The sequence below is a fragment of the Callorhinus ursinus genome, unplaced genomic scaffold (assembly GCF_003265705.2).
Source record: "Callorhinus ursinus isolate GAN/ISIS: 27379988/994484 unplaced genomic scaffold, GSC_fseal_2.0 scaffold50, whole genome shotgun sequence".
NCBI lineage: Eukaryota > Metazoa > Chordata > Mammalia > Carnivora > Otariidae > Callorhinus > Callorhinus ursinus.
The window spans coordinates 8,678,307-8,702,966 of record NW_027397112.1 but is presented as its reverse complement, the minus strand read 5'-3'; the positions used below and the strand labels follow the sequence as shown (position 1 = coordinate 8,702,966).

The window sequence follows — 24,660 nt, the reverse complement described above, 5'->3', positions numbered from 1 at the left end:
GTCAATAGTCAGACACTTTATCAGTGGTCACTTGCTAATAGGTGGCTTTAAATCCGTTCTCCCCCTTAAGCAGTGCCTGTATGCTAAGAGCTCTCAGGCCTCTGAAGAAGGTACCTGATTGTATATTTTTTTGTACACCTTCATATGTACTCCTACCCCATGTTCCCAGAGCCAAGCCCACTGAGCTTGCCACTTAGGAGCATGGGCACTGGGCTTCAGCTGGAGGTCACGCAGCAAGATCGGGTTAAATGTTGTTTAACCGTGAAAGAAACAGTCAGCAAAAGACCACCTGAGGGCTCAAACAACTGCTCCCCCCTCCCTACCCTCCACCTAAAAGACCCGGCCTGGGGGCTGCCCTTCGGTAGCGGGAGAGGGTCCGAGAGGGGCTGAGGCCACTGGCCGGTGGGACAGGAGCAGAAAGAAACTCCTGAGAGGAGCCCAGACCCATTCCTGGTGTTGCACTTCTGCCCAGCTCCGCCCCCTAGGAGTCAGGGCCCCGCCCCTGCCCCGTCGGGTCCCGGAGAAGTTGCCCCCGCCCAGCGAACCCCGCCCCGCCGCCGCGCGGCTTATTTCAGCACCGCGGCGCGGACAGCTCCGGGGCCGGCGCCTGGCGGGTGAGGCGCGGCAGCGGCCGGCCTGGTAGGGCCGACCAGGGCAGCAGAGGGTAGGCGCAGGCGGGCAGCCGGGGCACGGAGCCCCGCGGCCCTCTCCGGGGGCTGCGCCCACCCGGAACCGGACGCCACTGAGCCCGAGGACAGGCGGAGACGCAGGGAGCCGGGGCACTGGTGGCTCCGGGCGGAGGCTGCCACAGAAAGATGCCTGTCCGCAGGGGCCACGTCGCGCCCCAAAACACGTACCTGGACACCATCATCCGCAAGTTCGAGGGCCAGAGTGAGTGTATGCGTTGAGGTGGGGGCCGATCTGAACTCGTTCGGTGGCAGGAGTGGCGAGGCCCCTTTACTTACTTTGATTGGAGCAGGGTGGGGGGTACTGACGCTGAATGCAAAATTCTTCTCTTTAATGTCCCCGGACACCTTCTGTTCCAGCGAGCCCCAGTTACCTCAAATGCCAGGTTCTCTTCTGGGGCAGGAGAGGCAGAGGGCAGCGCCTCCCCTCCCCTGAGTTGATTTCTTGGTACCCCAATCGCTGACCTTCCCTTCTATCACTGTCCTGCTTCCTCCTCCTGACACCCCCCACACTTCCTCCAGAGGTTTCCTTGATCCCTCCTTTTCACTTCCTGACCCTAGCCACTCTAGTTTTTCTAGGAGCTCTCACCAGGCCTGGGCCCCATCTGTTCACATCCCTGCTCCCTCTTCCTGACTCCCTGCACTGACTCCAGGAAGCCTTGGGCCTCTTTCCCACTTCACTGACCCCATTACTGCCCTGGTCTTCCCACGACCCGAGGCCTGACTTCCCCTCCCCCACTTCTCTGGTCACTGTTCTGATCCCTCATCCTTACCATCACCCTCATTACTTTCAAGAGTTCCATGACCATCCCCCATGAATCTGGCCTCCTAGGTCTTCCCACCCCTGCCAGACCTGACTTCTCTCCCTCATTCTGGTTACTGCTCTGCTCCCCCATCTAGACACCCCCTCACTGCTACCAAGAATCCCTATGATCTTTCCACCCCCTGTTGCCCAGTCTTGGTTGCCATGGGCTTCCCACATCCCACCCCAGGTCGGAAGTTCCTGATAGCCAATGCGCAGATGGAGAACTGTGCCATCATTTACTGCAACGACGGCTTCTGTGAACTCTTCGGCTACTCCCGAGTGGAGGTTATGCAACGACCCTGCACCTGCGACTTCCTCACAGGCCCCAATACTCCGTGCAGCGCCAAGTCCCGCCTAGCACAGGCCCTGCTGGGGACCGAGGAGTGCAAGGTGGACATCCTCTATTACCGCAAGGATGGTGAGGCTCCCTCGGGCCACAGGTTCTTCAGGGCTGACTCAGCCCCTCTCTTGTCCAGCCAGAGTGGCCATCGGGAGGGCACTGACCCAGGGACCAGAGGCCCCCAAAAATCCTGCTCCTCTCTGCTCCTCAGTTTCCTTATCTGCATGGGGGGAGCAAAGGGCAATGAATACAATGCCTTGTGAGGTCCTTTTCCGAAGCTGGGGACCAGGCTGACTCACAGACTGATCCTCACTGCAGGCAGGGTCTCCCGCTCCACCATCCCTCCCCCATGTCCCCAGTCTCCTGGCTGCCCACTCTGTACTGTCAGCCCCAGCTGTCAGGCAGCTGGAATGAAAATTAACCTTTCCTCATCTCCGTCTGCTCTGGGGATTAGAGGAGGAGTCACCCCCTCAATGCCTCTGTGGGCAGGCAAGGCTTGGGGGCTACTGGCTGGGAATCGGGAGTCGACCTGGCTCACCCAGCCCCAGATCCTTGGGGAGATAGAGTCTGGAGTTTGCCCTTGCCCAGAGGCTCCTCCAGTTTGGGATGTTACTGCCAGCCCATGTTTATTGCAAGCAGAACAGAAGCATGGGGCAGGAGCTGAGGACAGAGCTCTGTGGCCCTTTAAGACTCTCCCCCTAGGACCTCAGTGTCTCAGACAGTGGGTGGGAGGGAAGGGAGAGATGAGTGGGAACTAGGATCCTGAAAGTCCTTTTGAAATCACTTAATGGCCCCCCACCCTGGTTCTGCATCAGAATTACCTGGGGCGTGTTTTCCAAAACACACCTTCTCTAGAGAGAGGCTGACTCAGAGGTGTGAGTTGAAACCAAAACAGGTGCATTTGGAGAAATCTCCCTGGCGGTTCTGATGTTCTGCCAAGTTGAGGAACCAGTGGCTTAGATAAATCCCTTCATTTCATGGATGAAGAAACCAAGGCCCAAGACAAAAGAGGGACTTGCCCAAGATCCTACTGTTGGGGTCCAATTTGGGGCCAGAACCCAAGTCTCTGGATTCTTTCCTCGGGATATTTGTTCTGAGTAATCCCAAGAAGGGAGAAAGGACCCCAACTGCCTCTGCTCAGAGGCCAGACTTCTGGAGAAGGCAGGCACGAGAGCCATCTGAGCATAGATAAAGGGCAGGTTCCTTTGGATTGGGACTGAGGGGTACTAAGAACCTGGGTCCTAGGGGCCTGGGGTGTGTGTAGAACATGAATGTAGACGTGAACATGAGCGTGTGTGTGTGTGCATGTTTGTGTTTAAGGGCTTCTAGGGTACTTCACGGGTGGGTCCTGGCTGTCTCCCTGACTGCCTCCTGCTGCTGCCAACCAAGCGGACGCAGGGGTAGTGAACAGGGCTCTAGGAAGAATCTGGCTTAGTTCAGCAGCACTCATGGGGTTCATGAAGTTAGAATATTTTTAAAAGCTGTGACCTCACCTCCTCACATCGTTGCAAGGAGGAGGTGACAGGGGAGTGAGAAGAGTCCTCCAGGAATAGGATGGGACAGCAGGAAAGGGGGAGGGACAACAGGTCCTTCTCTTCGACCCCAGAGCTCTACCTGGGCCCCAGAGGGGTATGGGCTGATCTCAGACTCCTGGGGATGTCAGATCAGGTCTCTTAGCGTCTCCTCAGCACCCTGCATGGGCCTGGGCAGGGGCCAGAGATCAAGACCAGGCTTTGGACCTCTGAGATCAGGATTCAGATCTTCAGAACCCTGCTGGGGTCCGCCAGCCATCAGAAGACACTCCAGGACCTAGTCTTGTAGGCTGGCCCTCTGTGAAAATGGGAAATTACCACATATCTGCTGCCCCCAAATCCCAGCCTATGCCACCCAACCCTAAGCCCCTCTCTGTCCTGTTACCCTTCAACCTACCTGAGAATGGCCTGAAACCCAGAAAAGATAGCTTCTTGGCCTGCATTACCCTAAGGAAAGGATGTGGTGCTCAGATAACTTAATGTTCACCTTATGGTCCACACTGACCACATGATTCTTTTTTTATCATATTCACATACAACTTTTAGTCCTCCTGACAAGCATCCTAATGGCGATTTCTTCTCTCCTCCAGTCAATACCTCTTCTCACCCCCTCCCCCTGATTCCAGGGAGGTGGAAAAGGGTCCTGACCAGAACTCTAGCTGGTTTATTTATAATCCTCTTTTCCTCTAAAAGGGTAATCCACTGACGGCTCTCCAACTCAAAATGAAAAGTCTGTGTTCATTTATTTCCACATTATACCGCTGCACGGCGTTGGATTCAAAGAAGCCGGGGCACTTGGCAAAAATTACCCTGTGAGACAGGACTCAGAGACCCCTGAGAACCTGACTCTTCCTCCATCTGCCTTTACTAAGGAAAGTAAGAATATAACAGATAAGGAGGAATGGGGACAGTCACAAGACTAGAACTAATGAGAGTCTGGAGGGAGGGATGGAGAGCACTCAGATCTCCCCCACCTCATTGTCTGCCCCCACTGGGCACCCGCTAGAGGAGCCTTAGCCCTGCCTGCCTTTGTCAGGCCCTCTTCACTAATGACCCCAAACCAGAGAGTCTCCTAATCTCCAAGCCACACTGGAGGATGCCTGGGCTCCTCCAGTCCTCAGCTCTGGATGAGGAGGACAGGGTAAGGGCTGAGGTCTGAGGCTCCAGTGTTTTCCACATACTCACTCAATGCATGCCAGAAGCACCAAGCAGGAGGCCACCGTCCCCTGTTACCCTCCTAGTGTCAGCTTTCTACAGCACCAGCTTCTCCCTGAGGGCCCCCTGCAGCCCTGGACGGGGTGGGCATAAAGAGATGGGGGTGATAGACAACTAGGAGGCTATGTGGAGGAGGGGCAAGGGCCAGGGGGCAGGGGGTGGGAGCAAAGGGAAACTTAAAGAAGGAGCACATCCAGGAGGCAGAGAAGAGCAGAGAGAAGGGCTGCGTCCCAGGGGGCAGAAAAATCTGCTGCCCTTGGTCAGAGATGAGGTGGGTGCTGGAAGGAGCCCCTGGAAGGGAGAAAAGGCAGAGACTGTGGCTCCCCCTCCAGCAATGAAGCAAGAGCACAGGGACACTGCCACTCCTGGGTACAACCTGGGGCGACACACCCACCTGCTTCTGGTCACCCAGACACAATTACTTGTGAGCAAGGACAGCCTAGGGTTGTGGAAAAAGAATGCTCGGAACTCATCTAAATCCTCACAGCCTCCTGTCTCTGCCCACCCTACAGGCTGCAAGAATGAAGGTCGGGCATGGGATGCCATGCATAGCTCCCCTCCAGCCCTCACTGATATGACGGGTCTTTGGTCTATTCCCAGCCTCGGTTCTCCAAAGAGAGCATCAGTGGGTGCCACTTGAAGACTGGGCCTCTATGGTCCCCAGCAGCATAGAGATCCTGGAGGCCCTGCCCAGCTCTGCCCTCTCCCTGCCCTCTCCCAGGCCAGATCTCTGTAGTGCCAGAGAGTGAGGAGACAGTCTGGCTTTGGGGGGGATGTCTCGGACCACTGGCCAATGACACTTCCTGGCTAGGTCCCAGTGTCCAAGGCTCACCGTGTCCCGGGGCTGACAGGAGTGTCAGGTTGTGGTCTGGGAGGCTGAACCTATAGCCCTGTGAGCCCAGGAGTGGTCACAGAGGCAGGTGGGTGGCCTCTCCTCGGTGTGGATGTCTCCCCCGGGGCCCAGTGCAGCAGCTGACAGATGGGTGCCTGGTGCCTGGGAGTCAGGGAATCTGATCCAGGAGATTCTTGTTCCCAGGGAAGAAGGTGGGAGGGAGGATGAGGGCCGCTCAGCTGCACCCCAGTGCTGATGGTGTGAGGAGGCAGTTTGGGGGAAGAGAGATCCTAATGGACCCCAAAGTAGCAATGCTTCTGCCAACCGGCCTCCCGCCCACTCACATTTACACATTCTTTCATTCACTCAACCAACACACAACACTTGGGACAGGTACTGGCCCCTCACACATGAGACAGACCCAAACCTGCCCTCAGGGAGGGCAGCTCTGCCTTCTGATTTGCATATTTACTTGAGGCTCCTGCTCTTAACATCCTGCCCTTTGGGCCTGATACCCACCAACAGTTTGAGCTGATGGACATGGGACCACTGGGTACTAGGGAGAGGGGGCTTATGGGGCACCCACCCACCCTCTCAGCCCATAGGCTGGGCTCTGGGGGTATGTGGTTGTCTTAGCTTTGATTTTTCCCATCCACCTATGTGGGGTGGGGGAGACCCTGAAGCCAAGAAAGAACAGAGGGCCAACGGCTAGGTCTAAGCTGCCCAAGAGGGCGTGAGAGTGGCAGAGGGGGGCTGGCCTGTCCCCACACTGCCATCTCTCTCCCTCTCCAGACCCCAGGCCACTGCTCTGCCTGCTCTTCAGTCCCAGCACCTCTGCCTTGGGACGCTGAGCGCCTTCAAGGCCTGGGGCAGCAGCCTGGGCTTCACTCCAGTGTCTTCATCCTGGACCTGTCCCTTCTCCTCTCCAAGCTCTTATGTGCTGAGAGCTCAGGGAGCCCCACTTCATGTCCCCTTCCAGCCCTAGCCAGTCAGCTTCTCAGAACCCCAGGCTCTGCAGAATGGAGGAGGGGGTGTATATGTCTGCCCCACCCGAGGATCCACGGGGCACCACCATGGACCTTGAGGCCTAAATTGCCAACTGGTTCCATGCACAGTACTTAGCGTGTTCTCCAAGAGTTCCTTCCAGCATTGAGGGAGTGGGGCATCTTTGTTTGACAGGAATATGAGAGCTGAACCCAGGGCCAGCCAGAGCAACATGGGGTAGAATGCCCAACCTCACTTAATCCACCCCATCTGCTCAGCTTTAATTACAGCAGAAGCAAACCTCAAGGTTAAGCCCTGAGCGGAGGCTGAGTGTGGACTTGGGCCTGATGCTACATTATCTCCCAATGAGCAGCTAAGCTGCTCTCCCCACCTCTACCCTGTGGGTGGGACACCTGCTGGGCAGCATCACCAACCCTCTGCCCAATAGTCCCGTGGCTGCCCTTCACTTGACTTCAACCCAGCCCCCTCCCTGGCTTCCCCTGGCCATGTTACTGCAGGAAAGGATCCCTTCCGTGACCCCTCCCAATGGTGTTTTGCAGCCTCCAGCTTCCGCTGCCTGGTGGATGTGGTGCCCGTGAAGAATGAGGATGGGGCCGTTATCATGTTCATCCTCAACTTTGAGGACCTGGCCCAGCTCCTGGCCAAAAGTGAGCGCCGCAGCCTGTCCCAGTGCCTGCTGTCCCAGAGCTTCCTGGGCCCTGGTGAGGTGGGGTGCAGGTGGTGGTAGGAGGGGTGAGTGGGGGTACCAGATGGGGCAGCTGGTCCCCTGGCCCTGGCTGCTCTGACCCTGGGCCTACTTGCAGAGGGCTCTCATGGCAGGCCGGGTGCACAGGGGCCTGGCCCAGGCAGGGTCAAATACAGGACCATTGGCCAGATCCCACAGTTCACGCTCAACTTTGTGGAGTTCAACCTGGAGAAGCACCGCTCAGGCTCCACCACGGAGATCGAGATCATTGCACCACACAAGGTGGTGGAGCGGACCCAGAACGTCACCGAGAAGGTCACCCAGGTGCGGGCTGCAGGGCAGGGTGGGCGGGGCTGTGCTGGGCCTCGAGGGTCCCTTCTCAGGCCTGGGGCTGGGGATGGCAGAGGCAGTCAGCTTGTCCAGCTCCCTGGTGTCTGGTCTGAGCCCCAAGCCCCCTGTCCTGCCGGAGTCTGATTCCTTAGACCTAGAGGCCACCATCCTGACGGTAGAGCCAGCAGAGGTCGGTATCAACAGAGCCTGTGAATCGTGCCACATCCTAGGTCTGGAGGAGCCTGGGATGGGGGGACACCCAGGCCACCACGGGGGGCCTATTCAAGCCTCTGCTGGTCACAAAAAAGGAGAAGCAGAGAGAGGAGTGTCGGCCATATTGAGGGGAGAAGAGGAAGGATGGAGGGCCCTGTTCCTGTCCCTGTTCCCTACCCCGCCCCAGCCCCCACTCCCAACTGGATCCTCCCCCGCCAGCCAGGCAGAGGGGAGTTGGCCCTGGCATCTTAAACTCTCTTTGAGCAGCTTCCTGGGGATCATGCCCTGAATGCCTCCCTCCCCTTAAGCCCCTCCTCAGCCAGCCCAAGGCCAACTTTCTTGGGTTTTCTCTTTCAGCTGACCCCAATGTGCCTTTGCATGGGGCCTGATGCCCCAGTCCCCCCCCCCACCACCACCATTCTAGAGGGAAAAGCAAGAGCCCTGCCTGAGGTTCAGATGACCAGAGTCCTGCCGCTGACTTGCTGAATGACCTTGGACAAATAATCTTATCCCGTTTCTGGGCCCCAGGGCTCTCATGGGGAGAGAGTTGGACTATGTGGTCTCTGAGGACCCTTTTGACATTGAGTAATGCAGTCCCCAGGAGGCATCAAGGGGGGACTAGGCCAGGCCTGAGCGAGGAAATACAGGTCATGCGGGTGGGAGGCGTGAGGGGGTGTCCACCCAGCTTTCTCTGAGGCTTTGCCTTCATGGGGGATGGGGGCAGTTCTTCTTCCTCCTTTCACCTGTGCCCCCTTTCACCTGTGATGGAGCAGGTGGGATGGAAACTCCCTGTGACCGAGCCCCTTCCCAAACATGAGAACTCTGGGAAGGAAGCATCCCAGACTGCAGGGCTGGGCCCTCAGAGGTCAGGCAGCGTGGCCCAGTGGCCTGGCCACGGGAACCCCACCGGGGCCACTCACCCCAGGACCCTCAGGTTGGCACAGCGGTGATGGGGGCTGTTAGACTGGAAAGTTGCCCGTGAAGACTGACAGGCCTGGCTAGGGCCTGTGGTCCCTGCGCCACCAACCCACCTGCTCCTATCTTGCTCCCCGCCCCAGCTAGTCTTGGCTTTACTAGCTCACCCCGTAAGGGCCCTAAGGTAGGAGAGGTGCCTGACAGAGCTTAGGGGAGGGGGCTGGCATGGGCCCGGAGTAGGGAAGTCACCCAGGCCTCAACCAGGCCTCAGAGGGCTGGGCCCTCACACCTGAGTTCCTACCTCCTGAGGACCCTGCAGCTCTGGGCAACACTGGGAAAGGCCCTCATGCTGGCTTCAGAGGCAGTGGGAAACTAAGGAGGTCTGTGTGGTGGGGGAGAGGGCACCCCTGTCCGGGGGCCCTAAGGAAGTGGACGTTCCCTTCTCATCCACTGCCCCCCCCCACCCTCTGAATTCCTGCTGCCTCCCTCCGGCCCTCTGCTTCGGGGTTCCATCATAGTGTGGTCTTGAGCAGCCAGGGAAGAAGAGGAGTAGCTATGGCAGCCCAGACTCTCAGTGCTCATTCAGCTCAGTTGGCTGAGGTCGCTCCCTTTAGTTGAGCCCCCATGTGGACTAAGTGCTTGGGATATAAGATGGCCTATTGTTTAGTGGAGAATAACTGTATTCAGGGCTGTTTACGGGAGACAGGGAGAAAAACCAAGAAAGAGGGTCGGAGGAGGCTTCCTGAGAGGCAGAATAGGAGCTGAGGCCTGAAGGCAGAGTAGGGGGTCACTGTTAGGTGGGAACAGTGTGACCCCTTTTAGGGCTTTAGATGGCTGATCAGGGAGCCACAGGGTGAAACTAGCCCTCTGATGGATCTTCCTTATTGTGACCTCATCTGTTAATGGATCTGGTTTGCAAGGACAGAACCTTGTATTACAGATTTTCTCAAACAGAGGCCATCTGCCAGGGCCTATCCAGCGGTGGTGGTGGGGTCAGTGGGCCACTCCTCAGGCTCCATCCCTGTTGGGGCAATGCCTGACATGGGATGCGTGGGGAGGAGGGATTATGGTAGAACAGCAGGTGCCATTGAGATGCACCATCTCATCTGGAGTTGGTTGTGCTTTGTTATCCATTCGGCTGATGAGGGACCTGAGGCTCATAGAGGTTGTAAAATTTGCCCCAAGACAGTCATATAGCAATATCAGGCCTGGGATCAACCTGGAAGGTCTGGCTGGCTTCAAAACACATGCCCTTCCTGATGCCCCAGCTGTTTCTTGTGTTGGGTAGCTGGCCAGAGCCTGGGCGTGTGGGGCTGGGCCTCGTGACCCTATGTTGCCCATAGTTTCAGAGGCAGGGGTGGGAGGGGCAGAGCAAAGGGGGCTCAGCTGAAAGTAATGAGCAAAACACCCTGGTACATGTGCAAAGTAGTCGGGGCTTCCTGGTGCCCAGGACCCGTCGAGGGCTCAGATTAGCTACACGACCCCAAGTTTGACTCTTCCCATGGAAGGCTCTGTGAGTCGGCCCCAAGGAGGCCCCTCCCTGGCCTAGGCTCCACAGGAATGAAGAGGTTATTCTGGGAGTGACTTGTTCCCATCAGGAATCCTGACTACTGGGAACCTCCCAAACCCACCAGAGAGGATCGAACCTCCAGCTACCCCTTCGATCTAGGTTCTTCTCTGGAACATGCCCACAGATGACGCTGAGCCTGGTTCTCCTCTGCCCTCCCCCCTCCCCCAGCCCTGTCTCCACTCCAGGCTGGCCCGTTTGTGAGGGAGCTGGTGAGCTTCCAGCCCGGGGTCACTAGGCAACAGAGCTGCCTCCTTCCCCCTGTATCCTGTCTCCTCTCTGCACTTACTCCCAACACACCTGTCCCCTTATGTATTTGCCTCACACACGCTCTACCCCATCTTTGCTTCATCCCCTCTGCCCTCCACAGCCCTCAACACCCACCCTCTCCCAGATCCCCCTCCCCAGGCCTCACCCTGGAGTCTTCATCCCTCCCAGACCTGTCTCACTAGTCATGGACACCCTGCTGACTGCCCTACGGCCCCCACCCCCAGGTCCTGTCCCTGGGCGCCGACGTGCTGCCGGAGTACAAGCTGCAGGCACCACGCATCCACCGGGGGACCCTCCTGCACTATAGCCCCTTCAAGGCCATGTGGGACTGGCTCATCCTGCTGCTGGTCATCTACACAGCTGTCTTCACACCCTATTCGGCCGCCTTTCTGCTCAGTGACCAGGACGAGTCTCAACGCGTGGACTGCGGCTACACCTGTAGTCCACTCACTGTGGTGGACCTCATCGTAGACATCATGTTCATTGTGGACATTGTCATCAACTTCCGCACCACCTATGTCAACACCAACGACGAGGTGGTCAGCCACCCTCGCCGCATTGCCGTCCACTACTTCAAAGGCTGGTTCCTCATTGACATGGTGGCCGCCATCCCCTTCGACCTGCTCATCTTCCGCACTGGCTCCGATGAGGTGAGCACACCCCATTCAGGCCAGCTGCTGTGGCCATCCCCTGTGTCCCAGCGCTTTGGCCTCCCAGCCCCATGGTCCTGGGTGCAGAGAGCACCTGGCATTGACTACCTTTGCCAAAGCAGGTGGGGGTAGAAAGGGGGCCTCAAACACGTGTTGTCCCCTAGCCCCAGAGAAGGACCAGCCAAGGCTGTACCCTAGGCCTGGATGCCCTCCTTATGCTCCAGGATTCTGCCCTCTCTGGGATGGGCACCTCTGTAGTCCCAGCCCCTTGTGCTGGCTTCTAAAGCACACTTACCCTGGAGTCGGAAAGGGAATCCACAGGCAGCTTCCGCAAGACAGCCTGACCCCTCTGTCATCCCCAGACCCTCCACTATGCCCACTCGCTTCCTACAGCTGACATGAAGGTATTTGAAGGCTCTTCTCATGGCTCCTAGTCCCACGATGTCCTTTTGCCCCACCTCCTTGGGATCAGCTTTCCATTCAAATCAGCTCTGCCTTCTGTGTACCAGCCACCCCCTCAACGGCCTGTCCAGCAGGAGGGATCCTTCATCACTCCCTGCTCCCATGCCCACCCACTTCCAGCCAATCTCTTCCCTTCCTCTCCACCCCCACTGCCCTGCCAGAACACTGAGCGGCCCCCTTACTGACCTCTGCCCCAGCCCTGCACCTGCCAGTGTCACCCCTCCACACAGAAGCCAGGACCAGTTTCAGATCCTTTATCTGAGACTCTAGAACCTTCAGTGGCTTCCCAGTGGTTTGAAATAAAAGCCAAACTTTTTGGACCTTGAGGCCCACAGAACAGCCCCTTCCAGGCTCGTCTCTCACCACTCCACCATCTTCCACCCTGCACTCCAGGCGGCAACACTGCACTTGGTTTCCCACGCGGGCTGTGACGTTTCACGCCTCCACGCCTTGCTTGGCTCATTCTACTTCCTGTGCCTAGAATGCCTTTCCCTCTGCCTCCTGTCTGCCTGCAGACTCAGCCTCATCTCTCAAGATTCAGCTCGTGGGTCCCCTCCTCTATGAAGCCTCCCCTACCCTGCACCATAGAATTGACCTCTCTTTTCTCTGTGCTCCCCTGGACTTCTGTCCTCACAACCATAACACTGTTTGGAGCTTTAGGCTGAGAGCTCCTTAAGGTCCTCCGCTGTGCTGCACTGTGCTGCACTGTCCAAGAGCCCAGAGCAGCTTCTCTATAAGTGTTTGTTGAATGACTGTGTGACCGTATGCACAAGTGAACAAATGTGGCCCTAAGTGCAACCTTTCCAGGGCTGACCCTTGGCTCCATGGCCCCCTCCCTGCCCCTCCAGACCACAACCCTGATTGGGCTGCTGAAAACGGCGAGGCTGCTGCGGCTGGTGCGCGTGGCACGGAAGCTGGACCGCTACTCTGAGTACGGGGCAGCTGTACTTTTCCTGCTCATGTGCACATTTGCGCTCATTGCACACTGGCTGGCCTGCATCTGGTATGCCATCGGCAACGTGGAGCGGCCCTACCTGGAGCCCAAGATCGGCTGGCTGGACAGCCTGGGCGCGCAGCTCGGCAAGCGCTACAATGGCAGTGACCCAGCCTCCGGCCCCTCGGTGCAGGACAAGTATGTCACGGCCCTCTACTTCACCTTCAGCAGCCTTACCAGCGTGGGCTTCGGCAATGTTTCACCCAACACCAACTCTGAGAAGGTCTTCTCTATTTGCGTCATGCTCATCGGCTGTGAGTGCCACCTCATGCCCAGGCCTTACCCATGGCATTCAATTTTTGTTTCTTAATGAGACATAACACAGTAACGTTGTGTGTGATGGGCAAATACTCAGCATGTGGCACAAGGAAATTTTGCATATGTTCACCCAAGATACACAAAATTTAACACACGCACAGTCCTTGCTCTGTGCCAGGTACCAGGACCAGCTCCATTATTTGCAGGGCCCTGTACAAAATGAAAATGTGGGGACCATAAACAGTCTTAAAAAGTCTTAAGGATTTCCAGAATGGTGACAGCAGAGCCAGGAACCAAGCATGGGGCCCTTCTTAGCACAGGTCACACACCCATGAAGCTGGCCCCCCAGGCATTTTTGTAAGTGCTTGCCAAAGGTGCATGCTTCGTGTTCATCACTACCTGGTGGGGGCCATGTTACAAGCCCAGTGAGGTCTTAACTTGCCAAGGATTACACAGAGACCCAATTTTCTCGCAGGGGGTCAGCTCCTCCGGCTGTGTGTGCCCCAGGCCCTGCACTGTGCTGCCTGCTTCCCAAGACCCCTCGTCTAGCAACACAAGAGTCAGTGTGGAATTTTACACGTAGATTAAGTTGTCACGTTCAGAGTAGAGATGTGAAAGCCCAGAGAAACAAAAATAAGAAAAAAAAAATGGGTGAAAACAGAGACCAAGAGTTTTCCCTTTATTATACCTTTTCTTTTCTTTTCTTTTCTTTTCCTTTTCTTTTTTACAACTTGAAGGAGGAAAACAAATCTGTACTAAGAAAATCATTGCCCTAGTTCTCAGGAGTCTGGCCTCTGGGCCCAGGAAGGTGCCAAGAGACACAGCACAGAGGGAGGAGGGCAGGAAGCCCAGGGCCTTTTGTCCCTCTGTGTGCCCTGGCGCTGTTCTGGGCGCTCTGAATTGGCTCTGGACAGAGGGGCCCCTGATCAGAGGGCTCCTAGGGAGAAGGAGGTCTGGAGCAGGCCCTGGGGTGCTGTGGCCTGGTGGGGCTACAGAGGAGCTCACTCCCCGCACCCCCGCTTCCTCACCCCAGCCCTCATGTACGCCAGCATCTTTGGCAACGTGTCAGCCATCATCCAGCGCCTGTACTCGGGCACTGCGCGCTACCACACGCAGATGTTACGTGTCAAGGAGTTCATCCGCTTCCACCAGATTCCAAACCCGCTGCGGCAGCGCCTGGAAGAGTACTTCCAGCATGCCTGGTCCTACACCAACGGCATTGACATGAACGCGGTGAGTCCCCGCCGCCCGACCTCGGGTGGGGCAGGCGATCCAGCTCAAGTCCCAGCTCTGGCTAAATGCCCCCCGGGGGGAGGCTGGGGTCCCCTGGGCACAGGGCACCCCCAGCACCCTCCCCACCCGTTCCCCACCCCCCGCCCCGGTCTCCCAGGCCCAGGCCCAGGCCCAGCCGCATCCCGCTGGACGCGGCCGCCCCCCTCGCAGGTGCTGAAAGGCTTCCCCGAGTGCCTGCAGGCCGACATCTGCCTGCACCTGCACCGGGCGCTGCTGCAGCACTGCCCTGCCTTCCGCGGAGCCAGCAAGGGCTGCCTGCGCGCGCTGGCCGTCAAGTTCAAGACGACCCACGCACCGCCGGGAGACACGCTGGTTCACCTCGGCGACGTGCTCTCCACGCTCTACTTCATCTCCCGTGGCTCCATCGAGATCTTGCGCGACGATGTGGTCGTGGCCATCCTAGGTGGGTCGGGCAGGGAGGGCCAGACCGGTATGGGTGGGTGGGGTGGAAGCAGAGATGTCCTGCCTGGACTTCTCCATTCCTAAACGATGGTGGCACCTTTTACTGGCCTGCCATGTGCACATGCACGGTGGCAAGCTTTTTTTTTTTCCCGCCTACCCAGCCCACTGAATCCTTAAAACAAACCTCTACCATAGGTTCCATTTTTCCTGATAGGGAAGTAGAGGCTCAGAGAGGTCATGCTGACAAGTGGCCAGACAGGGATTCCAGGGCTATGTGTCTGACTCTGAAGTCCGAGAAGGCTCCTATCTTCTTCCACTCTTGGGGAACTCAGTTGGAGAGGGCAAAGGTTTGTCTTGGGTGGAGGGAGGACCCCAGTCTCATTCACTGCTGCTACAGGGACAGCTAGACCCTTTGGAGGAAGGATATGAGCACTGGACAGGGGACAGATTTGGGGGCATGCTCAGCCTCTGCTACTTACCAACCATGTGACCTTGGGCAGGTCACTTCACCTCTCTGAGATGATTCTCGTCTTTCTTGCCTTCTCCCTGACTTCAGCCCACCCCAAGACTCTGATTAGGACGTCAGCCTCTCCTTCCTTTGGTCTCCGTGGCTGGGCTCTCCTCCAACCCCACTGGACAGGCCCTCTCCCGTTCCTCTGCTCAGTCCTCTCCCTTTGGTCTGCCCTCAGCTGGTGTCCACCAAGTGTGGGCTCTGCTTTCTTTTCCTCACCCAATACCCTCACCTGAGCTACCTCCTTGCTCCCATGCTCTCAGCCCCATCTATCCGCAAGGACCTGCAGAGCTCTGTCCTGGCCCCAATCTCTCCTTGGACCAGAATATTCCATTCCTTCCTGGGTATGGCCGCCCTATATTCCACAGGCAGAACAAACAACATGTCCGTGTCTGAAATCATCATCTTTCCTCAAAAGCTGCTCCTTCAGAATCCCCATCACTGTGAACTGTTCGTTGTTGGGGTCAGAGATCTGGGAGTCAACCAGGGGAGCATCCTTCTTTTCCCTGCCCCACCCCCACCATCCAGGCAACCACAGACTCCTGTGTGTTACCCTCATTAATACTTCTCTGTCCCACCCCTGTCTCCTTGTCCCTGCCTGGCCCCAGCCCGCATCGCGTCCTCCCTGGGCACATGTCAAGAGCTCCTTTCCTGTGTCCCTGCATGTGGTCTACCCCCATACTCCATCTTCACCTTCTGCCAGTGGCCTGAAATTCACATCTGCGCATATTCCTCTCCTGCTCAAAATCTTCTCATGGTTCCCCATGACCCTCAGGACACATGTAAACCCCTGACCACAGCATGCACAGTCCTCCCCATTCTGACCTCCCTAAATCCTGCCACCCTCCCCCCTGGTACTTCATGCTGCAGCCATCCAAACTACTTAGAGTTCTTTAACCTGCAGTCTCTGTCACACCTCCCTGCCTTTGCACATGTTGCCACTCTGCTCGGAGCACCTGCCTGGCAGACCCTGGTCATCCTTCAAGACTTGAGTTCAAGCCATGGGCTCCTCTTTGAGACATTCCCTCCCTCCCAGCCTACTTTAGAAGTGCCATCCAAGTGGGAAGGATGATAATTCTATTCAATAATGAAGAAGCTAGTCCAATCTAAGTTTCAGTTAGAGACCTGAAATCCTCTCATTTTGTCTTGAGTGAAAATGTACATTAGAGCATAATCCTTCACCTACTGGATAACCATCATTTTATAATGCTGCCCAGATTCTGAGCTTATGAATTTCATATGTGACTCTGGCGAGTCCCTTCCCTCCTTGGACCTCAGTCCCCTCCTCTTGAGTGACCTTTGATCCTGTTCTCTTGGACAACAGGTCTTGGCTTCCATCCATCATTGTCCTGGTCATATTGCCAGGCTGAGGGGCTGGACTTCCCTGTGGGGAGTTGACGTCAGGCAATCATGGCACCCCAGCCCTGGACCCTCTGTCTGCCCTCACTGTGCAGCACACAGCTGTTTCTTCTGCTCTGATTGCCCTTCTCCTGGGGGCCCAGCCCTCATTGTCACAACCCAGCCCCCACTTCACATCTTCTGTAAGCACCCCCTCCTTGCCTCAACTATCCCTGGTAGATTGAGCCCCTCCTCCTCCTCGGCCCTTAGCTCTTGGTTCTCCCCTGTCCTAGGGCTCTGGAGATGATGTATAAACTAGTTGGTGGCTTAGGTGCCTGTCTTGTGGGGCTTTGGGGGCTCTTTGTGGGTGGGATAACATCTTATTCATATTATATCCTGTGGCCAGCACGGTGGGCCTGGCACCAGGAGGGACTCCTACCCTCGCCACATGCCCCAAGTGTCACCAGCCTATGTCCACCCTGGGACATCCGTCCCCCCCAACGCCTGGCACCAACCTGTCGGGTGCTTCTTGCTTTTTGAGGCAGTTTCTCAAGCAACACATCTGTTCCTCTGGACAGTCCAGTGGGGCAGGCAAGGCAGATATGGTTATACCCATTTTAGAGATGAGAACAGTGGGGTCCAAAGAGGGGAAGTGACTTCCCCAGGCTTCCTCTGCCAGGGCCATACTGGTTACCTGGCCCCACAGTAGGCTGTGGAAACACAAAGACACAGAAGCCTCAGGCCTTGCCCTGGGGGCAGCAGGGGGCCCCTGGCCCTGGGTTCTCTGAACTCACAGCACCCCCAGGCTGAGGAGCAAGGAAGAGGTTGAGCAGGGAGCCTTTAGTGTCCCTTCCTGCCCACTGTCTCCTGGAGTGGAGGGGTGGATAGGGGCAGTACCAAAGAACACGGAAAATAGGAAGGGGGCAGATTCTGATAGAGGGTGGTCCTGAGGAGAATGGAGACTGGTATTGGGGGAGACCCACATGCTGGGACAGTATGTGCTCTCTGCAGAGTTCAGAGAACAAAGGAAAAGGCAGGTCTCACCTCCAACCCCTCCCCACCCCCAGCCAGCACATCTAGCCTTGTCCCCAGAGCTTGATCCTGAGCACCAAGCCCCAGCCTGGCAGGATCCCTGAAATTGGCAGGGTGGGGGGGGGCGGTAGTTCATGATCAAGGGGCCCTCAGGGAGGCTCTTCCAAGGAGAGCTTGGAGCCAGACCCTGGAGAGACCCCTGCCCCTCTGGCTGGCAGGAAAGAACGACATCTTTGGGGAGCCCATTAGCCTTCACGCCCAGCCGGGCAAGTCCAGTGCAGATGTGCGGGCCCTGACCTACTGTGACCTGCACAAGATCCAGCGGGCAGACCTGCTGGAGGTGCTGGATATGTACCCTGCGTTTGCAGACAGCTTCTGGAGTAAGCTGGAAGTCACCTTCAACCTGCGGGACGTGAGTCTGGGCTGGGTGGGCCTGGGAGGGGAGTGGCCCTCGGCCAGCTGGTAATGGGCAATGGAGTCTGCTGAGCACTTGGCCTGCCTGGCCTGAGGGGACCCACCCGACCACCTTCCTTCTTTCTAACCCCATCCCGCATCCTTTACTGTAATTTCTTCTGTGTCTACCGTGGCCGACATAATGCCAAGTATGATGATAGCTACCAATTTTTGAGCACCAACTCGGCTTCATTTACATGATCTCATTTAGTCTTCTCTTTGCACAGAGTGTTATTTCCCCCACTTTCTAGATGAAGAAACTGGGGGTCAGAGAGGATGAATACATTGACCAAAGCCATACCGCCATACAGAAAGCCATACTTTCAAATGCAGAGCCAAAGAGTGACTCAAGTTTGTGCGACTCTACAGCTGAGGCTTTTTCCACCCCGCGGCACCCAGCTGGAAAGGGGGCAATGTCTGGAATCCAGGGGCTCACAGTGCCAGGTCCCAGGGGTGTAAATGAGTGATAGAGCAGCCTCTCCTCACAAGCTTATCACTCAGTGAAAGAGACTAAAACAACTCAGGGAAAATAAAGAGCCTCATAGTTAAATAACCAAGGAAGTCACGAGGATGTGTGGGGAGACCAAATTTCTGTGGAGCTCAGGGTTACGAAGGAGTGGGACAACAGTACAGACTGGAAGTGCCCAGAAGGGGCTGTATGGACAGGGGGGTCTGGAATCAGCTAGTGCAAAGGAGGGAGCAGGCGTGCCTGGCAGGGGCAGCAGGGTCTGAGGCCCTGGCACTGAGCCCCCCACCCCCGGCCTCAGGAGGAGGGGCTCTGCTGGCTCAAGCCCCACGCCCAGCTTCTGGAGGGTGGCGCTGAGGCAGGTTTTCTTCCTGTCGACAGCCATCCCCATCCTGTCCGTTCTGCTCTTCTCCCCACCACCGGTCTCTCCTCTCCCCACCTGATCTGTCTAGGAGACATCTTGTAAGGACCCTGCCTTGGGGGCTCTAGCCCCTAGGAGCCATCAGATGGCCCAAGTGCTCAGTGGCTGGACCCTAGGGCAAGACAGATGTGGTCTCCATGGCCTGGGCATCTGTAGCCCCTGGGTACCCCCAAGTTTCATAGTGCCAAGAGGGTGGTCTGCCAAGGGTGCTGCTGAGGGTATCCTGGATGGATTGGGGATTCCAGACCCAGTCTCCTCAGAGGAAACTCCCCAGTAGCCAAAGCTAAGGACGGGAGCACCAGGGCATTCAGGAAAGGGAGGACTGCAAGAACAGCTCCTCTGTCCCCCTCCCCCCGCACCCCACCAAATCTTGCTGCTCAAGGCTGCCTCTCCTAAGACTCTTGGTGGGTGGGTGGGGTGCTGCACATCTCTAAGCCCCTGTTAATCTCCTGCCCACCAGCACAGCAGAGAACCTGCAGGAAGCTTCCCAGAGCATCAGGGGAAGCCCAGCCACCTGTTACCACTTTCTTACCTAGTTGTCTCAAGGGCAACGGGAGCGGGCGTGGTGCAGGGGAGAAAAAAGAGACCCTGTCCCAGCTTTGGTACCTGTTACTTGATGCTCTTGTTCCCCACAAGGCAGGTGGGGGTTTGCAGTCATCACCCCAGCCAGTTCCAGGCACCCAAGACCACCAAGGCTTCTTCCTCGGTGACAACCAGTCAGGTAAGCAAAGCCAGCCTCCACCAGTGTCAGCCCCAGCCCAGCCTGAAGCCCCTGACCAGGCCTCCTACCCCTTTCAGGTCCTTCCTGATCTGCGTCACCTTGGGAGAGACCTCCCTAGCCCCTTGATGAGAGGAGAGGGGCTCCCTCTCCGAGGCTCAGTAATAGACACCCTTATCTCCTTCCTGCCCCCGTGTGCTCAGAGCCTGAGTGAGGGCTGTCCTCAGGGGTGGATACAAGCCAGCCCCCTGGGGTTTCACATCAAGGCACCAGGGGAGTGGCTGGGCTGCAGCTCTCTGGACAGTGAGGCCGGGGCTGGACTGTCCCCACCCAGTCAGCGCCCCCAAGCTGGGGCCCCAGTCCCCTTCCCAGGGTTACAGCTTTCTGGGAACTGGAAGCCAGACCTCTGTGGGGATAGGACCTTGTACTCCAGGGCACCCAGGTAAGGAGATCCACTGGATCTGCTGGCTCAAGCCCCATGTGTTCCCATGGCAGTTAGGGGAAGGGGATGGGCTCTGCTCCAGGTCGTGCCTGTGGAACCAGCCAGACTGAAGCTCAGGCTTCCCTTTCCCTCCTGCAGCCACAGCCCCTTCCCTGAGCATCTCAGATGCATCTGGCCTCTGGCCAGAGTTGCTGCAGCAAGTGCCCCCCAGGCCAAGGCACAGCTCCCCTAACCCTCAGGGAGACCCAGACTGCTGGCCTCGGGAGCTAGGCTCCAGGCTAGAGCATCTCCAGGCCCAGATGAACAGGTGAGTGTCCTGTGGGCCAGGGATGGGGGTGGCTGCAGAGAGCAGGCCCAGCAGTGGGCTAGGCACGGGTGCCCCCTCTTGGTGGCTCAGGGACATCACTGGGTACCCTGTGGGTTTTAGAATGGTTAGCCCCATTTAGCTGCAGGTCTTCCCTTCCCTATGTCACTAAGCCCAGTTCCTTGGATGGCTTGTCCTAACAAACCCCAAAACAGGCCAAGGGAGCCTTTTTGGAAGAGGGGCATAACCTCGTGCAGAAACAAATTCTGTGGACCCTTGGAAAGGGGGTGTGGCCTGTGGATGGCAGGGCTGTGGTGGTAGAGTAAGGGCTTGGGGCATTAGTCCTGGGCTCCTAACCTGGCTCTGCAACTGACCAGCAAGAATGTGGACAAGTTACTTAACTATTCAGAGCCTCTGTTTGCCCTTTTATGAAATAGGGATAATCAGAATACCCATACCAAAGCTCCCTTATGAGGGCTAAATGAGGTGTGCACACTGCCTGGTCACTGTTATTATTGAAGTCAGTGCCAAGGGAAATTTTGGCAGGGGCTGGGGATTGTAGCAGGGAAGTAGCTTCAGGGAGGTCCCAGGCTGCCATTCTATCCAGCAGGAATGGCATGCAGGCTACAAAATTGAGAACTGCCTCAGGACCTGAACGGCTCTCCCTTACCCTGATGCTGACTCTGACCCTGACCTTGACTGTGGGGTTCTGTGTGGCAGGTTGGAGTCGCGCGTGTCCTCAGACCTCAGCCGCATCCTACAGCTCCTTCAGCAGCCCCCGCCCCAGGGTCACACTGGCTACATTCTGGGAGCCCCTTCCTCCGATGACCTGGCCTTGTTTCCTGTAGTCTCAGCCACTCAGAGTCCAGGCACTAGTCTGCCCCAGGGCGGTCTGACCCCTGAACAGGTGAGCAGATGAAGGGATCCCCAAGGGCTTTCCTGGAGGCAACTGCATGTCTGCCCCACCCTGAACTTGGTCTCAATGTGGCATCAAGCCCAGAGCCTCTGTGGCCTGAGAGCAGCTGTTGCTTCGGCTGTCCTCCTTTATATCCTGACAAGCAGCCTGGACAGGTGGTGGCAAAGCCCAGATTGCAACCATAGACCCCACAGCTGGGACAAGGGCAACAGGACACAGCTCCTGCCAGTTCCCATCCCTGAAATTGGTGGCCTCCCCCTTTCTTGCCCACCCCCATCCCCCAGGTCCCAAGCTGTGGTGACTTGAACAAGTATAGGCCGACGCAAAGGAACTCCTCCTCCAGGATGCCTCCACTGGCCGTGGCAACAGACAAAATTTTCACAGTATCCTCAGAACAGGAGCAGCCTAAGGGGCCCCTGTCACCCCTGGCCTCACCTCTTCATCCCCTGGAGGTACAGGGACTCGTCTGTGGTCCCCGCTTTCCTTCCCTTCCTGAACGCCTCGGCCAGGTCCCCCAGCAGCTGGAGTTCCAGAGACATGGCTCAGATCCTGGATTGGCAGGGAGTTAGAGCCACTGAACCCCAAGATAGAAGATACCATGAGGGGATTGAAGGTGGGCGAGAGTGAAGGATTTGGGGGAGGCAGACAGCTGCCAAATGGGCCTCTGAAAACCATTCTCCTACTGTAGCTACAAACTGCCAACCCAAGTGACCCACAAAGGCATGGGTGAAGAGGCTCAGGACTTTGCCAGACTCCTCTAGGGCTCTGTTTAGACGGTAGGCCTGGTGGAGGGTGGGTGAGGCTTGGGGGTAGAGGTAGCTTACAGGACAGAGGTGTCACTGAGGAAAGAAATTTCTGATCTGCATGAAAACCTTGCTCTCAGCTGGGTACTATCACCTTGCGGCTCAGAACTATCTACCGCTTCACGGCTCAGCACCCAAGGTTAGTGAGACCTCCTGCCAAGAGCCTTTGAACTAGCTGGGGATGAAAGTGTCTTCTGTAGTAGACACATCAGGGCACAGAGCTCCAGCCCCCAGCCACTCCACCCCTCATGGTTCTGTGATGACCGTCGGGGCTCTACTGGGCAGTGGAACATCTCACAGCTAATAAAGTCTGCACATTTCATGTTGGGCTGGGTGTGTTACTTACCCAAGGGTCATCTGTCCTTGATTGTGCTGTGAGTCCAACATCTGTGGTCTTCTTCAAGTCCCTCCCACAAGGATATGTGTGTTGGGAACCTCAAGGTGCTCTGCTGGGCGCAGGAGCCCCAGGAGCATGGGGCTTCTAGCCAGGCTGGGGTAAAGGGAATTGGAGAGGCTCTGACTTGGTCACCATCAAGAATCATGACAACAGCAAACACTTCCATAATGCTCCCCCTGTGCCATGCCCCTGCTGATATTTCTGCAGATACTAGTTCACTAAGCCTCACCACAACCCTGTGGGGTCGGTATTGTTGGCCTCATTTCAGAGATGAGGGATCAGAAGCAGTGAGAGGCTAAGAAATTTATGCAAGCATGAGGGGGACGTCTGGGGTGCCAGTGCCTGCCTGCTTCCTGATCTAGGAGATGGGGACGTGAGTGTATTTCATATTGTGAAAATATGTGTACTTCTCTCTGTAAATTATACTTCAATTAAAAAAAAAAAGGAGTCTTGGGGCACCTGGGTGGCTCAGTTGGTTGAGCATCTGCCTTTGGCTCAGGTCATGATCCTGGAGTCCCAGGATCGAGTCCCGTGTCAGGCTCCCTGCTCAGCGGGGAGTCTGCTTCTCCCTCTGCCTCTGGCCCTCTCCCACACACCTGTGCTCTCTCTCTCTCAAATAAGTAGATAAAATCTTTAAAAAAAATAAAGGAAGCTTGCCTAACATTATGGGAAAAGGAGGACATGGTTTCAATCCATATGGTCTGGCTTGAGAACATGTGCAGTTAATCGCTCCAATAACGGGCTGTTGTCCAAAAGTACCTGATCATCAGTCCTCAGTCCTTTTTTGGTACTCCTTGAAAGAATTTTGAAGATGAATCCCTTCCTACCACATACACATTTTTAAGTTAACATTTGAAGTATTTCATTGATAAGTTTAAATAGTTGCAAGCATGTAATTTCTAGTATATTGTGAATATTGATACTTTATAAATTGCCTCATTTATATCGATCCATTTAGATCCAAGTAGCATAGTGATTTAAGAACTAACATCATTCAGGAGTGCCTGGGTGTCTCAGTCGTTAAGCGTCTGCCTTCGGCTCAGGTTGTGATCCCAGGGTCCTGGGATCAAGCCCCACATCGGGCTCCCTGCTCTGCGGGAAGCCTGCTTCTCCCTCTCCCACTCCCCCTGCTTGTGTTCCCTCTCTCTCTGTGTCTCTCTCTGTCAAATAAATAAATAAAATCTTAAAAAAAAAGAGCCAACATCATTCTTCTTTTTTTTTAAAGTAGGATCCATGCCCAATGTGGGGCTTGAACTCATAACCTAAGATCAAGAGTGACATGTCTACTGACTGAGACAGCCAAGCACCCTTCACATCATTCATTTTCTTTTGTTTTTGTTTTTGTTTTGTTTTTAGTGCACAATGGTGGTTTATTAAAGCAGGGGACAGGATCTGGGGGCAGAAAGAGCTGCTGCCTCTTTTTTTCTTTTTTTAAAACTTATTTTATTTAAATTCAGTTAGTTAACATACAGTATATCATTAGTTTCAGAGGTAGAGTTCAGTGATTCATCAGCTCATATAACACCCAGTGCTCATTACATCACATGTCTTCCTTAATGCCCACCACCCAGGTACCCCATCCCCCCACCTGCCGCCCCTCCAGCAACCCTCAGTTTGTTTCCTATAGTTGAGAGTCTCTTATGGTTTGTCTCCCTCTCTGATTTCATCTTGTTTCATTTTTACCTCCCTTCCCCTATGAACTTCTGTTTTATTTCTTAAATTCCACATATGAGTGAAACCAAATGATAATTGTCTTTCTCTGACTGACTTATTTCGCTTACCATAATACCCTCCAGTTACATCCACATTGTTGTAAATAGTAAGATTTCATCCTTTTTGATGGCTGAATAATATTACATTATATATATATAATATATATATTTATATATATTTTTGATGGCTGAGTAATTATAATTTATATATATATATTATATGTACACACACACACACACACACACACACACACACACACACACACCCCGCATCTTCCATTCATTTTAAAAACATCAGAATAGGGGCACGTGGGTGGTTCAGTCGGTTAGTGGCTGCCTAGGGCTTAGGTCATGGTCTCAGGGTTCTGGGATCCAGCCCCATGTTAGGCTTCCTGCTCAGCCTATAATCTGTTTCTCCCTCTCCCTCTGCCCCTCCCCCTGCTCGTGCTCTCTCTCTCTCAAATAAATAAACTCTTTAAAAAATAAAATAAAATAAAAACATGAGAATAAACTCTTTAACATTATTCCTTTTTCTCTTCTCATAATTCCATTCTATTCCCACCACAGTTTATGCCACATGTAGTTTATTTCCAGATTTAAGGTCTATTATCGATAACTTGATCATAACTGTTTGCAGCAAATATATATATATATGAATTTTAAAATTAAATTTTTGGGGCGCCTGGGTGGCTC

At 55.5% G+C, this 24,660-nt stretch overlaps 1 protein-coding gene across 6 annotated transcripts; it reads left to right on the top strand.

Moving 5' to 3' along the window:
- Positions 1-614: 614 nt before the first annotated feature.
- On the top strand, positions 615-23,411 carry KCNH6 (potassium voltage-gated channel subfamily H member 6). 6 transcript variants are annotated; one of them, XM_025890300.2, is made up of 13 exons: positions 615-891; positions 1,679-1,909; positions 6,955-7,116; positions 7,219-7,424; positions 10,620-11,045; positions 12,356-12,755; positions 13,793-13,992; positions 14,203-14,455; positions 17,554-17,747; positions 19,312-19,396; positions 19,974-20,142; positions 20,860-21,046; positions 21,340-23,411. In XM_025890300.2, exons 1-13 carry the CDS (start codon positions 816-818, stop codon positions 21,622-21,624), a joined length of 2,874 nt encoding a protein of 957 aa, XP_025746085.1. In that variant the 5' UTR covers positions 615-815; the 3' UTR covers positions 21,625-23,411. The 6 variants fall into 6 exon arrangements, with proteins under 6 accessions (XP_025746085.1, XP_073739150.1, XP_073739149.1 ...); XM_073883049.1 differs by having other exon boundaries at positions 6,955-7,062; positions 13,793-14,455; XM_073883048.1 differs by having other exon boundaries at positions 13,793-14,455.
- Positions 23,412-24,660: the final 1,249 nt, after the last annotated feature.

Coding starts and splice junctions, on each gene's coding strand:
- KCNH6 (XM_073883048.1), top strand. CDS start 816: ATGCCTGTCCGCAGGGGCCACGTCGCGCCCCAAAACACGTACCTGGAC. Junction 14,456..17,553: donor TGTGGTCGTGGCCATCCTAG/GTGGGTCGGGCA, acceptor TCTGGCTGGCAG/GAAAGAACGACATCTTTGGG. Junction 20,143..20,859: donor CTCCAGGCCCAGATGAACAG/GTGAGTGTCCTG, acceptor TCTGTGTGGCAG/GTTGGAGTCGCGCGTGTCCT.